A 14,472-nucleotide genomic window follows, 5' to 3' on the forward strand; every position below is an offset into this window, starting at 1 on the left:
ATTGAGCGATATCTAAGTGCTCCTTTATCCGACGAGGCTGCGAGCGCCCCAGCTATCGATGCTGCCATACGTAGACAAGTACCTCTTGGTTGGATGGCGGACGCGGCCCCTCTCCTACACTCACGAGACACATCGGAGGACTATCAGTCGGACAGAAAGCCCACCTTCTTCACCACGGCAAGCGTGCCTGATACAGTAGACACATCGTATTCTGCCAATTCTCGGTCAAGGTTCTACCACGCGATGGATAACACCGACGGCATTAGTCTTTCCGAGGCTCGATGGCTCGAAATGGATCAGGCCGAAGTGGCTTCGCTACGCAGACCTGCCACAAGCGGTACCACTGGGCCCGTCTTGAAAGCAAGAGAATGGAGGGAAAGAGTAGAGATGTATCTACCACCACCTTCGGTGGAAAGTGGTACGGTTGAACGTGCAGGGATGGATAAGGAAATTCAAGAGATCCAGGAGAAAGCCAAAGAACTCGAATTCATGATGCAACAATTCATGGCGGTGCGCAAGGCGCAGAACAACAACAGCCCTCATGTTTCACAGGAGGCGGCACGAGCTAGAATAAGTGCGAACCCTAAGTTGGCTTGGATACTGGGTGACGAAGCTGTGGATACTGCAGGCATTGTCCGGCCCAAGCCAATCCACCGGGCGATTACCGATATCCCCGCTGGCTCCAGGAGCATGGAGAGTAGTCCCAAAATGTCCCACTTCAGGTCGCCACGAGTCAACAAGTCTTCTGGCGCTCTGAACCACGAATACCAAGCACGCCAGCGGAAGCCTGACCATCTGGTCGAGCGTCTGGCACCTAAGGGACCTAGCTTTTACTGTACATTTTGCCAAAAGGGCTTCCACGATCGCTCGGAATGGCTCAGCCATGAACAAACCGTACACATGCCTGAGGAACTCTGGGTGTGCTGTCCAAGGACTGGAGATTTTCCCTCGAGATGTCCCTTCTGCGAAAAAGGCCACCCTAGTCCCTCACATCTCGCCGACCACAATTATCTATCTTGTCAACAGAAGCCTCTGTCCGAGCGAACATTCCATCGGAAAGATCAATTCCTGCAACACATCTCTCAGGTGCATAGAGTCAGCCCGGAACAGAAGGCAGCTCGTTTGACGGAGTTGGAAAATGCCTGGCGCCAGCCATTACCGCTCGAGATAGGACATCGAGCGCTTCATTGCGGCTTTTGCGGAGAGAACTTTGCGACGTATCAAGAGCGCGCTGATCACGTTGCTCACCACTTTGCCGGTGGGTTGGACATGATGTGCTGGTGGAAAGATCGAATTAGCCACGAAAAACACCACCCTGAAAGTCGCAGATCGTCGAATCCGTGAGTTCTCCATTCCTTTTTACACAAGCAGCACTAATCGTATGTAGTAAACTGCCTCATGAATGCGTATACTGCGAACGCACATTCAAGAGCCTTGCTGCAGCACAAGAACTCCATCCAAGCTGCATTATGTGGTCATGCAGCTTCCTGCCAAGCTTACAATTCACAATGTTTCCGGACAAGTCACGAGCCCGCCGAGAAGTAGTGTGCTGCTATTGTAACGACCCTCTAGCCAGGAGCCCCGAGGGCAAAATCAACGGCGCGACGTTGAAGGACCACATGTCACGCCACAACTTTCGCGCATGCAACCAGACGCTGTACTTTTCGGGGCAAAGCTTTCGTCAACATCTCCAAGATAGCCATAAGCTGTCGCTTGACGGCACGCTATTCGCCGGATGGACGCTCTTGCTAAAGTCATGTCGAAAAATGCTGCCCTCGGTCTTTGAGCAGGTCGACAAACAAGCTAGCGATCGTCATCCCAAGTCCGACACAGAGTCGTCATCGGAAAAAAAGAAGTCCAAGAAGACGAAGGACCAAGACAGCCTCGAAATGAGGAGTCCATACAGCACCAACACCGCGCCAATGAGTTTCATGGACCTCTCAGATGTCCCACAACGCCCCGAACCGCCGAACAAGCTCCGCCGCAAGCAATCAGCAATGAACACCCCGCGACAGAGCGGAGAAGCTCCTCGCCCATCATTAACGCAGCTTCGCTCGCCAACCTTCACCGTACCTAGCGACGACACCGGCCCACCCAAGTCCGAGCCCGACAAGTACCCCGCTTACCCATCATCGAGCGGCGTACCCACCTGCCCGTCATTTTTCAGGAAACGCTTCGACGCGTCGAGCCGGAATAGACTGTACTTTGGCGTTGTCCCCGACGACGACAAGGAGAATGACGAGGGGCAGCGCATGCTGAGGAAGTTGCAGGGCGGGGTGTTTGGCGGGTTGATACTGCATAGTTCGCTGATTGCGAGTGTGCCGGCGCTGATGACGAATTCGGTGGATGTTTATCCTGTGCAGGATGAGTAGGGGATGTGAGTTGGGATGAATGAGTGTCCATGAACTGAAATGATGGTGAAGCCGGTTTGTGGGGGTGTTCCTTTTGTCATGTGCGCTGTGGGACTTGGAGGTAGTCGTATTAAAATATTTATCTAACTGGATCTTGAAGTAATGTGTCGTTTCGTGTGATCTGCACCGGGGGAGCCGCACTTGTTGCTGGAGCATCTTGCTCCTGCAAATCCTGCTGCACCGCGCCGTCACTGATGATTTGCTCCACGGTGTCTGCGTCTATCACAGCCTGCTGCAGTCCGTTCTCGCTTTCAATTTGCTTCTCGGTATCGTCTGCATCACTTGTCTTGTGCACCCAGCGGCGATACCATGGCTTCTCACTTGGATTTACCTCCGCTGTGGCTGTCGACTGGTCCCCTTTGCGATCGTTTGAACGTATCCATACCGTCCAGATAGAGAACACTAAAAGGGTCAATGGTACGGTGATGGCCCAGTATATCCAGAATCGAGACGATACCACGGACGCGCCTTGGGGAGCTTGCCAGTTGAACATGTCCATGGAAAACAGGGCCGATATGAATGTTCCTGGCAAGAACGCAATGGTCATGATAGCGATGGTGCGCATGGCGAAACTGTCTTCCTTCGTAGTCTTTGCGAGCCCAGTCTGTATCTGCGCGATTTCGGTTTGCGCCGTAGCGATCTTAGTCTGTGTTTTAGCCATGTTAAGGCTCTCTTTGCTGTCGCGCTGCGCGATGAGGCTGTAGACGATTTGCAGTTGGCTTTGGGCAATTTTCTGGTTGCAAGCGATGTTTGATAGAAGACCGCTTTGTTGTATCTTTAGATGCGCTAAACGTTCTTTCAATCTGCGATTTATGGTATCGACTGGGTGACGGGTCCGGTGCTCGAGACAGTCTTTCATCTCGTCCACAAAGACTATAGTCGCGTGGATTCGCATCTCGTGGAAAGCTAAACGAGATGTAATTCTATTCAGATTCTGGGTCATCTGTGCGAAATTCTGTTGCGATGATTTGTGTTGCCGCGTGCTTCCGCTCACCGGCTCGCTGAAGATGTAGTTACTGTAATTCGTTTGTAATTCGACCTTGTATAGATCTGAAGCGTGAAGTCGAACGCCATTCGAATCGCTCTCGACGAGCATCTCACACAAGATTGCCGGAATGTTCAACGGATGTGCACATTCTTCTTGCCTATCGCCAATATGTAACGACAAGGAGTCCAGGTCATTCGGCAGCAACCCATGAATGAACCCTTGGATGGAACGATATCCGGTATCCCATGAAAGTGCAAGCGTCCAGTTCTGTGTTTTGCTCGAGGGTGTTCGGAGTACGAAGCCTGCATGCTGCGTATCGTCTTTGGCCGCATAATGGACAAATTTAGGTGTGCCTAGCAGTATCGATTCGCAGAATTCCAAAGGAACACGTATCGCATCGACGATCCTGACAAAAGTCGTTTGATCAAATGGCAGGGTATTGTGTTCCCCGACACCAGTCATGCACAAAATCAGCTTCAGTTCGTAGGACCTTGTTGAGGTGTCAGATAGTGGGAATGTAACGTCAGTGCCCGGAGAGTTGTTCATGAGTTCATAATCGAACGGCTCGATGGCTGAGACCGTCGCGCTGCCAGTGTCATCCCCATTTATGCCAATATGACGTTGGCAGTCGGGCTGGGAACGAAAAGACATCTTAGCCAAATAACGCTTTTGTTTCTTGCTTGCGTGCTCTGGATAACAGTCCGCTCCTTCACAATCTAGCAAAGCAGAAGAGCCAGGCGCACGATTTTCTTCATGTGGGACCGACACCTCGGCGGCAGGCTGTTCCAGGCGGGACGATACGTCAACGGTAAAAGGGCTATGATGCTTGCGTTCAGAGAGTCGATCCAGGGGTGCTGACTCGAATGACAGTTGTACTACAAGGTCTTGCAGCTGATAAGCAAGTCTCTCTAGCCGACACGTGATCTCGCTAACATGTGAAATATCCGACATCGATACTCCAAAGGATCCCAAACTGCGCGGTCGCCCAAGGATTTCGTAGATACCATCCAGCAGCATCGTAGCATCCTTGAGTATGTACTCTATCAGATCGTTGAACCGCGATGAGCCATGTGCATGATCAAGGACCATAAAGACCGCAGCGGCTTTATCTAAAGATAGTCTGAAAATCTGTACGCGAAGTTCGGCGTCTCTACATTCGTCACTGAATGGCTGCTTCATTAGCTTGTATTGTGATAGGAGCTCTTGTGTTTCTGTCGCCGCTTCCGAAGCTTGGGTGAAAAACCTTGCTAGATCTATAGCCCCCATCGCTTCCGAAGCTTTGGTTAAAATGCTTGTTGCTATACCTATAGCCCCGAATGCTTCGGCCATGTTGTGAAAGTTATCGCGATAAGTTGAGCGTGTTGGAATGCCTTTTATAGGATTACTCTGCTATAAAAGGCTTCGATGTCGATTCGTGTTGCCGTATTGATGAACGAGGCTGAGACTAAAACAGAGTGCGATCTGCGCGAAGTGTCTGAACAGTAATTGGAGAGTACGCAGCAGCGTCGCTGTTAAGAAGAACTGCTGAACATGAGTAGATTGTGACAGATTGAGGGGGGTCGGGTGTTAGAGGGGTTCATTTCATGGAGACTCGAGGCTGAATGCGCGCATATGTTGTGTTGTCACTGCCTTCTGTTGCAGCTCGCTTCTACCTGTGCTCCAATCGAGAGGCGGCGATACAACCTCCAATAACGCTATGCTGCAGGTTACTTATCGAATGTGATATAGGCTTGAGTAGGCGACAAAATGCGGTCGTGATTCTGAGAGCGCTGGATGGTGTCCGACACATCAGGTACTCTCGTCTTCATTCTTCACGATACCTACCTTCTTTGCATGCGCATTGTCTGGTCTGGGTCGCACAGCATATATGTTCGATCATTCTGTGTGGTTTGTGCTGGTGCTCGCGTCAGCAGTCGCGGCTCTGCTTCCATAATCGAACATGTGGTTGCGTCAAAAAGCGCTATGACGTCATCAGGCTGAAGCACTTTCCACCAAGCCTTCCAGCCTCGATTGTATGCACACGCACCTAGATAACCATACTGACATGCTCAAGGCTAGGAAATTTGATGCGCATCTCCTGCATCTATTTTACTCCTTCCTTCGAAATCGAACCCTCAATCGCTAGGGGCGAACACTTCGATGGTGTACTTGCCTTTTCGGTAACAAATCATTCTACTATCTGATGCCGCCCATGCATTTTGACAAAAGTTATCGTTGGGCTTCAATGATGTTGTTAACATGAGGACAATGCCAACACGAGTATATATGTTAGGGCCGAAAGGTCATCGTCCCAATTGTCTGAGCACTCGTATCGAACCCACGGCAGTACTCAGAAGTAGATCTTTCCTTCGGCGCAACGCAGTGCCCCGCATCAATATAAGGAGGCGTAATCACGCAAAGGCGGTGCTGACGCATTTCGGGTTCAAGCAATGCCCATTATACGCAAGCATTCGATACGAGTCCAATATGATAGGGCCGAGGGCCGTCACCGCCCACGTGCAGGGCTGCTTGATCTGTCTGGGAGTCTGGAGAAATCATCCGGGGAAATTCGGCCCGATGATAAATCCGCTCGCTTGGTTTCACATGCCAGATCTGCATCGCACCGTTTAAATTTCGTAACAACAACGACAAGCTTTGGGATCTAAAGTCCCTTGGGACATGAACAGGGCTCGACTCGAGCCAGTGGCGACGAGCGGAAGCGACTGCGCAGGGCGGTGGTAGAAGACTGTTGAGGTGCGACAGGACGGAGAGTACGGCCGTTAATTATCACATACCGCTCTATCTTGGAGAAAGTGAATTGCGACATCAGCGCGCACCGGTGCTACCGAGGGCGTTTCGTCATTGCTCAGGATTTGCACCCAACGTTGAGGTTGCTGGCAGATCGCGGTGTCGCTAGTCTAATATTTTACGTACAAATGCACGACATTTGGAGGACGATTTCTTGGTTGGGCAACTGAGTCACGCTGGGAACATTGGAGGAGACTGACATGACATGCGACTATCTTTTGCGACCAGGATTGGCGGAGGTTATCGCATCGATATGCCGGTTGTCGGGGCGGGAGGCGTCTTTTGCCTGAAGGGCGAGCGGTGAGACGACGGCAAGGGAGAGCGGAGCGGAAAATTGGGCACACGATAGGGTCCGGTTGTGGAGATGGGCCTCGCGCGGAGGCTGGGTTACGGTAGTTTGGGAATCAAGATTGTCCAGATTCGTCTACTGGTGCATTCTTACGAGCATTTCTAGAGCATCTTGACATCACAATGAGGCCTTCGCTTCCGTTCTGGAAGGGAGCTCTGCAACTGTCAGGCCATATCATGGCAACATGCTTCCAAACGCTACACCAAGCAGACCGGATTTGCGGTAGACAATGTTGCATCGAGAGGACGTCGCAAGTGACGTGCATCTGGCAGTGCCAATGCTAAATGTGGAAAGCAGTACCTAACAGTAATTGCTGCTTGGCTGGGTGGCAGGGAACGATGCGCAGCGATAGCAGTCTGGAGATGATGCAGAGATAGAGCAGCCAGAGTTGGCATAATACTTTTACGCGCAGTTTTGGGCAGTGGGGGATAGCAGCGTCCCATTGGCCCCGTAGTCTTCTTATCACTTGGTGTCCGGATGGCTCGCTGGCTGTATTGTGAGCGACTAGCCGCTCTCAGCGCTCCGAAGTTCCCATCACGTAAACGACGGCCCGTGCTGCCCTGCAGGCACATGTTCCCGTAGATGGTGTCGCGTCGAACCTCAAAAGACTCTCGCAACGCTCTCGCCAGCATAACTTGCCTCTGCACGACTCCCACCCCAATGCTGCGTTTGCCCTCGCCCCGCACTGGGTCATAGCTTGCAGCCTACCCCATCTCCACGCCCAAGTCCGCAAAATTCCGGTCGCGTGTGCACTCTACACCTCAAGACCTCAATGACGGCGCGAACCATCGACCACCTCATTCTTCTCGCGGCCGTGACTGGCAACCTGGGACATCCGTCTTGACGCTCCCGAAGAAGCACTATCCGACTCGAGTTACTGTCTCCCGACTTGCCTGATACATCTCCGTGCATCGACTTCCCGCACCCACGCGATAAGCCCTGGCCAACTTCCGCTTCCAGGACTCTATCTTTCTCGGCGTCGTGTGACTGGTACAGTACAGCAATCTTGCTTTCCCACTCCCCTCTCGGCATCAGCACGCCGTAGACTAGCCACGGCCCGCACTTTATCAGTAGCTGGTAGTATACCTGGTCGTCCTAGCTGCAACTAGGCACAGCCCATCCCTCTCTATCTGCCCTTATCTCTTGAGCGCATCGTCAGCGCCCGAGACCGATATGACGACAGCCGTGGCTATACAGCCTGCTATGCCACGCCCAATGCCAGTACCCATTGCCGCCGCCCGCCCTCGCAAACCTCAGAAGCCTTCGCCGGGCAAAGAGAACTTGGTCGTCGGCAAGCCCACCTCGACCAACGGCCCCGTCTCTAACATCCGCTCACGGCGAGAGCGCCCGTGTGACGCCTGCAGGCGAAGAAAGAGCCGTTGCGTGATACACGAGGGTGCTGCACTGTGTGTCTTGTGTGAGTTCCACAAGCAAGAGTGTACCTTTGTGCAGAGCCCATTGCCCCGTAAGAGGAAGGTCGTCGACGGCGACAAGAAAGACTCACCTAGCACCACGAAGAAGAGGTACGTTTAGGCTTTCCACTACTGTACGCCAGGCCGTATGCTTGAATCTCGCTTCCACATGTCAAGTTGAGGTGGTACTGCTATTCCCTTTTCGTCCCGTCTAGTGTGTCACGTGTCCACGTGTAACCGTACCAACCTCCTTGACGTGTCGGCATCTGTGCTACAAACTTTAGCACTACGTCCACGAACATCGTCGTCGCGATGCACCATGTACCAAGTACCTATGCTAATCGTCTTGTAGGTCAGTCGACACAGAGCCTCCACCACTAGCCCTGTCAACACCCACCATCACTGCGACTGCGCCAAGCCCCCCACCAAGACAGCCGCCATTGGCCAACATCCATCTCCCACAGCTGGGCGAGACTTTGGGTCTACAGCGCCGCCAACATAGTAGGTATATCGGTCTAAGTTCGCCGTTTGACTCTCTACTCATTGGTCTTTCCCAATTTGATACCCGCAACGAATCGGCATTTGACCTTGGCACGCTTCGGAGAGTCAATGACCATGAATGTTTCATCATGCTGCCTGACGAAACCACCCAAGATTACGCTGGCGAGGTCGAAGCACTGAACCAGATCGAGCAGCTCATTCATCCCCACGGTCCTGCATTGCTAGACTTGTACTTTGAGGTGGTGCATCCTAACTTTCCCATCATCCAGAAACATCTCTTCATTGGGCGGTACAAGAATGGCGACCGCACCTTCTCGCCGGCTCTGTTGGCCGGCATGTACATTTTGGCGCTGAACTGGTGGTCGCTCAACCCGAATTTGGCCAAGTACTCCAAGCCAGATGCCGCACGATTGGAAGTGATTGCGATGAAGTCGCTGACCATCGCTATGGAGAGGCCGAAGCTGTCCACAGTTCAAGCGGGGCTGTTACTATTACAACGTCCAGAGGCAGACTCCTGGAGTCTCACAACTCAGCTGGTTGCCATTGGCCAAGAACTCGGTCTCCATCTTGACTGCTCTTCGTGGTCAGTACCTATGTGGGAGCGCGGCTTGAGGAAACGAATTGCCTGGGCATTATACATGCAAGACAAGTGGAGCTCGTTGATCCATGGGCGTCCGTCGCACATCTTCAACGCTAATTGGGCCGTGAAGCCGATTACTGAGGAAGACTTCAACGAGGAGGGCGACGGGTACGACACCCGAGAAGAGGAGACTGAAGATGAACAAGAGGATAACCACCGCGGGCGCATCTTGTTCGCACAGATGATTGCTCTGACCCAAATTATGGCGGAGGTCATGGATACATTCTATACGCAGGTCGCGATCCACGATTTCGCGAATGCTGGGCGGAAGTCGACAGAGCTTATTCTCGCACGGGCGAAGCCTGTACAGATCAAGCTTCGTCAGTGGCACGAGAAGCTACCTGCAGAGGTCAAAATGCATGCGCCACTGAGCAAGAACAAGCTCACCTCGACGGGGTACCTTCACCTGGCATACTTTGCGACTGAGATCACTCTTCATCGACGCATCGTGCAGTCTCTTGATTCGACCAATCCCGATTCATATGGCCTCTTCATGTGTCGAAACGCCGCAAAGACACGCCTTATCTCCGCGATGGACTTCGTCAACCGTCTCAAGCCCGAGCACCTCCAAGCATTCTGGTACTTCGCCTCCAAAGTCAATTTTACCCTGATCGGGACCTTCGGCTCGCTTCTCTGGGCCACCGCGCCTGCAAAGGAAGAGGCCGAGTTCTACAAGCTCCGCCTGCGCGAATACCGCTGGACTCTCTCCGTCTCCGCCAAGCGCGCAGACTTCCTTGATTACGCCGTATCTATGCTAGACGCAAGTCGCGCCATGCTGAACAATCTCGCCGAGAAACCCAGTCTGGCAGAGCAAATCAGCAGCGCTGGTGTACCTCCTGCTGCACCGCGCATGTTCCAGTCCAATATGGGTCCGCCACACCACTTTGACGGGTCTGGCGAGGATACGCATATGGCTGATGGAGATGATCTGGGGAGGACGATGTCTGCAGATAGCTTCCAGGGCTTCAATGACGGTAGCCAGTTTGGAAGTCAGACGAGTAGTCGGCCGCAGACTGCGGGGAACTCGCCGCGCTCTATGTGAGCTGCTCGAAGAAGTTTTTCACATACACAAATCTGGTAGTGGTGTTTGGTCGAAGCATTATTAGCGGAAGGTGTCGGCTTGGTCACTAAGAGTGATGCGCGATGCTTTGTTATACACAGAGATTTGCGGGGGATGTCGCCATAATACCGCGTCGCACGACACATGGCGCCATATCGCGACATGATCTTTGCGCAGATCCTGGAGTTACGATTTATGGGCTTTATGATATCTTAGACTGGCCATTGGGTCATTGGGTTACTTCATTGGAATAGACTACGGGCTTGCTCAACGCAAGGTTCGCTTATTATTTATTAATCTTGTTGCTCGCTTCGCGTTGTATCGTGACTACGGAGGATGACCTTTGGGAATGTACTCCTGCTGTAATGACCTCCTCAGCTATCGGTCGCATACTTGGTCCTACAGAAACGAGCTTCCTCTTTCTTTCTAGTGTGGTCAGACTACCGCCGTAGGATTCGGTGTGACTCATCTACATCCTCCAAAACCGACCATGCTTGTGAGACATGCACTTCACTTCCACACTATACATCATCGCCAAGAAATACCAAATCTGTACTTGCATACTCATCCCCAACCATGTCCGACCCAAACTTCCACATCCCCACCCCCCGCCTCTTTCATATCCCACCAATGCCCCCTCCAACGACGCCCACTGCGACTTCGCCGTTGCCCCTCCTGCACAACCCCGCATCAATCAAACACAACCCGTCCGGCCCAACCGCCGTTCCCGACCGCGAAGCCGCGCGCTCCTTCATCACCACCGCCTCAGAGCGTCTCGCCCGCACGGGATATGGACGATACCTCGTGTCCCTGCGCCCCTCGCCCTCCTCCCCCTTCTCCCCTGAAAATCAAGAACTCATCGGCGTCGTAACTCTCCAACTCCAGCGCTACCCCTCATCTCCCGGCCCGCTGATCCCTGACATCGGGTTCAATTTCCTGCCGCAGTACCATGGGAAGGGATATGCCAAGGAAGCCGCGCAAGCGCTGATGGAGTGGTATACACGTGAGAAAGGGGTCAAGAAGTTTGCGGCGCTGACGGATGAGACGAATGGTGAGGCGAAGAAGTTATTGGGGAAATTGGGATTTCGGGAGTGGGGGGAGAGAGTTGTTAGGGGGGTTAGTGGGGAAGGGGAAGAGGAGAGGTTGAGCGTTTGGACGAGGGGGGTGGAGGAGGGGGAGTTGGAAGGTTTGAGACTTTGAGGGGTGCGGATGCGTGGCTGTTGTTTTGAGGGAATGAGAGAGCGGTGAGATTTTGAGATGTCTGCGTACAGTATAAAGCACGTCGAAGCGTGTAGAAAGTCGCACGCCTTTACGCAAGCCTGAAAAAGTACAAACATTTCAGTCTCATAACTTTTCCCATCACGTCTTAGGGAGGCTCAGTACCTGCTCAATCCGCTAATAAGTCAAGAATATCGAATACAGATTTTCTTTCCCATAGGAAAGTAGCTCTCTAGGAGCGCAATAAACAAGGTTACGTGTTCTCAAAAACAGTTTGTAGTCGTCATGAGCCTTTATTTTCACCCAAAAGTTTGCTATAATCGACACCTTGGGAGAGCTTACCTGATCGGGTATATACCAACACTCCAAATATCATGTGTACGAATGTGGCGCGAGGTGAAATTCCAGAGTTGATGAATGTATGGCTAAGAAGGTGAAAGACAATTTTTCTGGCAGATAATGTGATGCGTCGCTCGAGTAGTAGCTTACCGCAAGATTTCTTTTAGGCACTACTGTTTGACGCGAGTATCCATCTGTCCTTGATATCTGGAGAGAGAAGTTTCTTCTAAGAATCCATTCTCTTGCAGAAAAAAGAATGCTTCGGGGATATGTGCACACTATAAATACAATGTTCAGCAAAGCACCAACACCTTGCGCGATTATTTTTAAGCACCGCACGACCTTCGACAAAAAGACCATCTCTATTTTTGCGCTTCGATCCTCAGGCATTCAAAATATTGACCGAGTCGAGTCGAAGGTCGAGTTGGTCAGGCCCGCACGAGCTCGGAGTAGAGAACAAATCTATTTTTCGCATCTTTTTCTTCGGGCGTCCTACATGTTGGTGTTGGTTGCAGCGAGTTGGTTAGGCTTGCACGACGTCACGATAGAAACTCTTTGCACCTTCTTCTCAGGCATCCAAAATGTTGGCCAACTTGCTCGACTTTGAAGGTCAAGTTGGTCAGGTCTTTTGTTGTTGCCGTTTGTGGAGGTAATCTCCGAGCGGGTAGCATCCGAGCGAATCGACGCTGGGGTCTGCGTCACATCCGAGAATCGGACCGTTGCGGGCAGACTGCAAAAATAGAGAAAGGGTGAGCAGTTTCACCGGAGACAAGACTATGGCCAAGATCAGGGAGAAGTGTTGAGGGAAATTGTGCTCATGCAGCGAAATGTTTGCGCATGTTCTTGCAAAGTCGCGTGCGCAGTTGAGACGTGTGCACTGCATTACATCATTCCTATCAGAGTATGTGGGCTAGGTATGTTGGGCGCAAGGGCAGATTTTTTGCAGAGACTACAACTGCGGGCCTGGGTAAAACTCTGACACTCATGACCATATCAAGATAGTCAGAGTTTGTCGCACACTGCAGAAATGTGTAAGGTGGAGGTGATCATCTGCAAAACCTTGAGCAGATGACCAATCTCAAAGTGTTGAGATGCATAAGAGATTACTACCGAGTTTGATCGGTCGCTTAGTCTGGGGAATCTGTAATGTGCTGTTGAGTAACGTAGGCTGGTCTCAGATACCGCCTTTTGTACAACCAGTAGTAATACCACACTTGTCATGTCGCTTGCAAGTCGGCCTACAGTTTCTCGTTTCGAAGACGCTGTCGTGGACGAGTATCCATAAACGTCACCAAGTCGGGTCACGGGGCTTGCTCCAGGATGGCTGCGCTGGCAAAGACGTGGCCAGTGATGCTCCGCCGGAGGAATCATACAGCAAGGGCGCTGCAGCTCGCCGAGGAGGCTTTTTGTCTAGAATGTCTTCCTGCTGTGCATGTTTTGAGCAAGCGAGACATCCAAAGCCGACTGATCATAGTGACGGTCATCTTTTACATCCCGCATGAAGCTAGAAACACAGAAGTCGTGATTCGTGGGGTAAGGAGTCTCGACTTCGGCGACTTATGACGCTACGATGTGAGCATGCGTTCGCATGGCGTTCGCCAATGACCGTTGACGGTGCCCGGGGCACTTATGCAGGTCCTAAGTGGTTGAGACGCGCGGCTCGGACGAGGTCTTGTGCTTGAGTTTTGCGACATGTCTCTGCCTCTGCAGCAAAAAAGCCTGGAAACGGGAGAAAGAATCTGGTCCAGATCGCAGGGCGCTACGCTTCATTTCTGATGACATATGAGCTGTCAGCCAATGATTGGGGCTGACAGGACGTTTTTCATTAATGAAACGTGGTGATCTCCCTCGGACGACGCGGGACGGGACTTCGTGTCACGGTTGGCGCCTTCTAGCACACGACTAAGCGAACATCGACGCCTGGGTGCCTGACTAGCCTTGCGACTTCAGCTCTCCATCAAGTGCCCACTTGCACGTCCAGAATCTTGTTCCTGCGTGAACACGCACTATATTCTGTGCCTAGCAGTCGGCCCCTCTCTCTATCCACCAACGGCCGTCCGGCGAGACGAAGATCTTTTCGTCTTGCGTATGCGCTTATCGATAGCAGGCATGTCTTCCTTCGACGTGGCCCAACCGCCCGGACTCCGATTTGCTCGGTGCCTTGATGACGGCACTGGCCTATGCCAAGGGTGGGTATCTCATTTCCACAATCCACGCGGCACTCGGGATCGAGACTTGGGTAGCGACACTCTTGCACTGTTCCTGGCAACTGATTGGGGTGTCGGAACCGGGCCATTGGAAAAGTGAATTCAACCTTATTCACACGTATTGGCGCGAGCTGGGCAGTTTTGCTTCTGAAACCCATGCCCGCTGGACTTGCCCGAAAGAATGCAAGACAGCTCAGTGCACGACTGCGCCGGAGCGCCGGGAGGCGTGAAATGTTGGCGGCGTGGGGCGTTCTCGTATTTCTCACTTCTCAAGTATAAGTGCAGAGGTGGGAACCACAATGTTTTTGTTTGATCTTGATCATCCCCTCCTTCACAGTCTCAGTTGACCTTACACTCCTTCGGTATCTTTGTACCAGTCCATTCATTCTTTTATCACTACCAATCATGGTTCAATCATCACTCCTTTTCGCCCTTGCGGCTTTCACCGGATTGATGGAGGCTTCTCCCATCCGCGGTGCTTCCTCAGGCAAGCGGGGCCTTGCCTTCCCCATGCATGTCAACGGTCAACCTGGAGCAACCTTCACTCAAGCCTTCAACGG

General features: G+C 52.3%; 4 protein-coding genes across 4 annotated transcripts; 3 read left to right on the plus strand and 1 right to left on the minus strand.

The window, feature by feature from the left end:
* Positions 1-1,766: 1,766 nt before the first annotated feature.
* Positions 1,767-2,372, plus strand: SNOG_04739 (hypothetical protein; the record flags this gene model as incomplete). Its single annotated transcript, XM_001795099.1, has 1 exon — positions 1,767-2,372. The coding sequence occupies one exon, from the start codon at positions 1,767-1,769 to the stop codon at positions 2,370-2,372; it is 606 nt and encodes a 201-aa protein (XP_001795151.1).
* A 118-nt stretch (positions 2,373-2,490) lies between these two features.
* On the minus strand, positions 2,491-4,728 carry SNOG_04740 (hypothetical protein; the record flags this gene model as incomplete). Its single annotated transcript, XM_001795100.1, has 1 exon — positions 2,491-4,728. The coding sequence occupies one exon, from the start codon at positions 4,726-4,728 to the stop codon at positions 2,491-2,493; it is 2,238 nt and encodes a 745-aa protein (XP_001795152.1).
* Positions 4,729-7,750: 3,022 nt separating this feature from the next.
* On the plus strand, positions 7,751-10,130 carry SNOG_04741 (hypothetical protein; the record flags this gene model as incomplete). The annotated part of the gene is made up of 2 exons (XM_001795101.1): positions 7,751-8,058; positions 8,300-10,130. The coding sequence occupies 2 exons, from the start codon at positions 7,751-7,753 to the stop codon at positions 10,128-10,130; spliced, it is 2,139 nt and encodes a 712-aa protein (XP_001795153.1).
* A 594-nt stretch (positions 10,131-10,724) lies between these two features.
* SNOG_04742 (hypothetical protein) lies at positions 10,725-11,348 on the plus strand (the record flags this gene model as incomplete). Its single annotated transcript, XM_001795102.1, has 1 exon — positions 10,725-11,348. The coding sequence occupies one exon, from the start codon at positions 10,725-10,727 to the stop codon at positions 11,346-11,348; it is 624 nt and encodes a 207-aa protein (XP_001795154.1).
* Positions 11,349-14,472: the final 3,124 nt, after the last annotated feature.

Source organism: Parastagonospora nodorum, assembly GCF_000146915.1.
Source record: "Parastagonospora nodorum SN15 chromosome Unknown scaffold_6, whole genome shotgun sequence".
Taxonomy (NCBI): domain Eukaryota; kingdom Fungi; phylum Ascomycota; class Dothideomycetes; order Pleosporales; family Phaeosphaeriaceae; genus Parastagonospora; species Parastagonospora nodorum.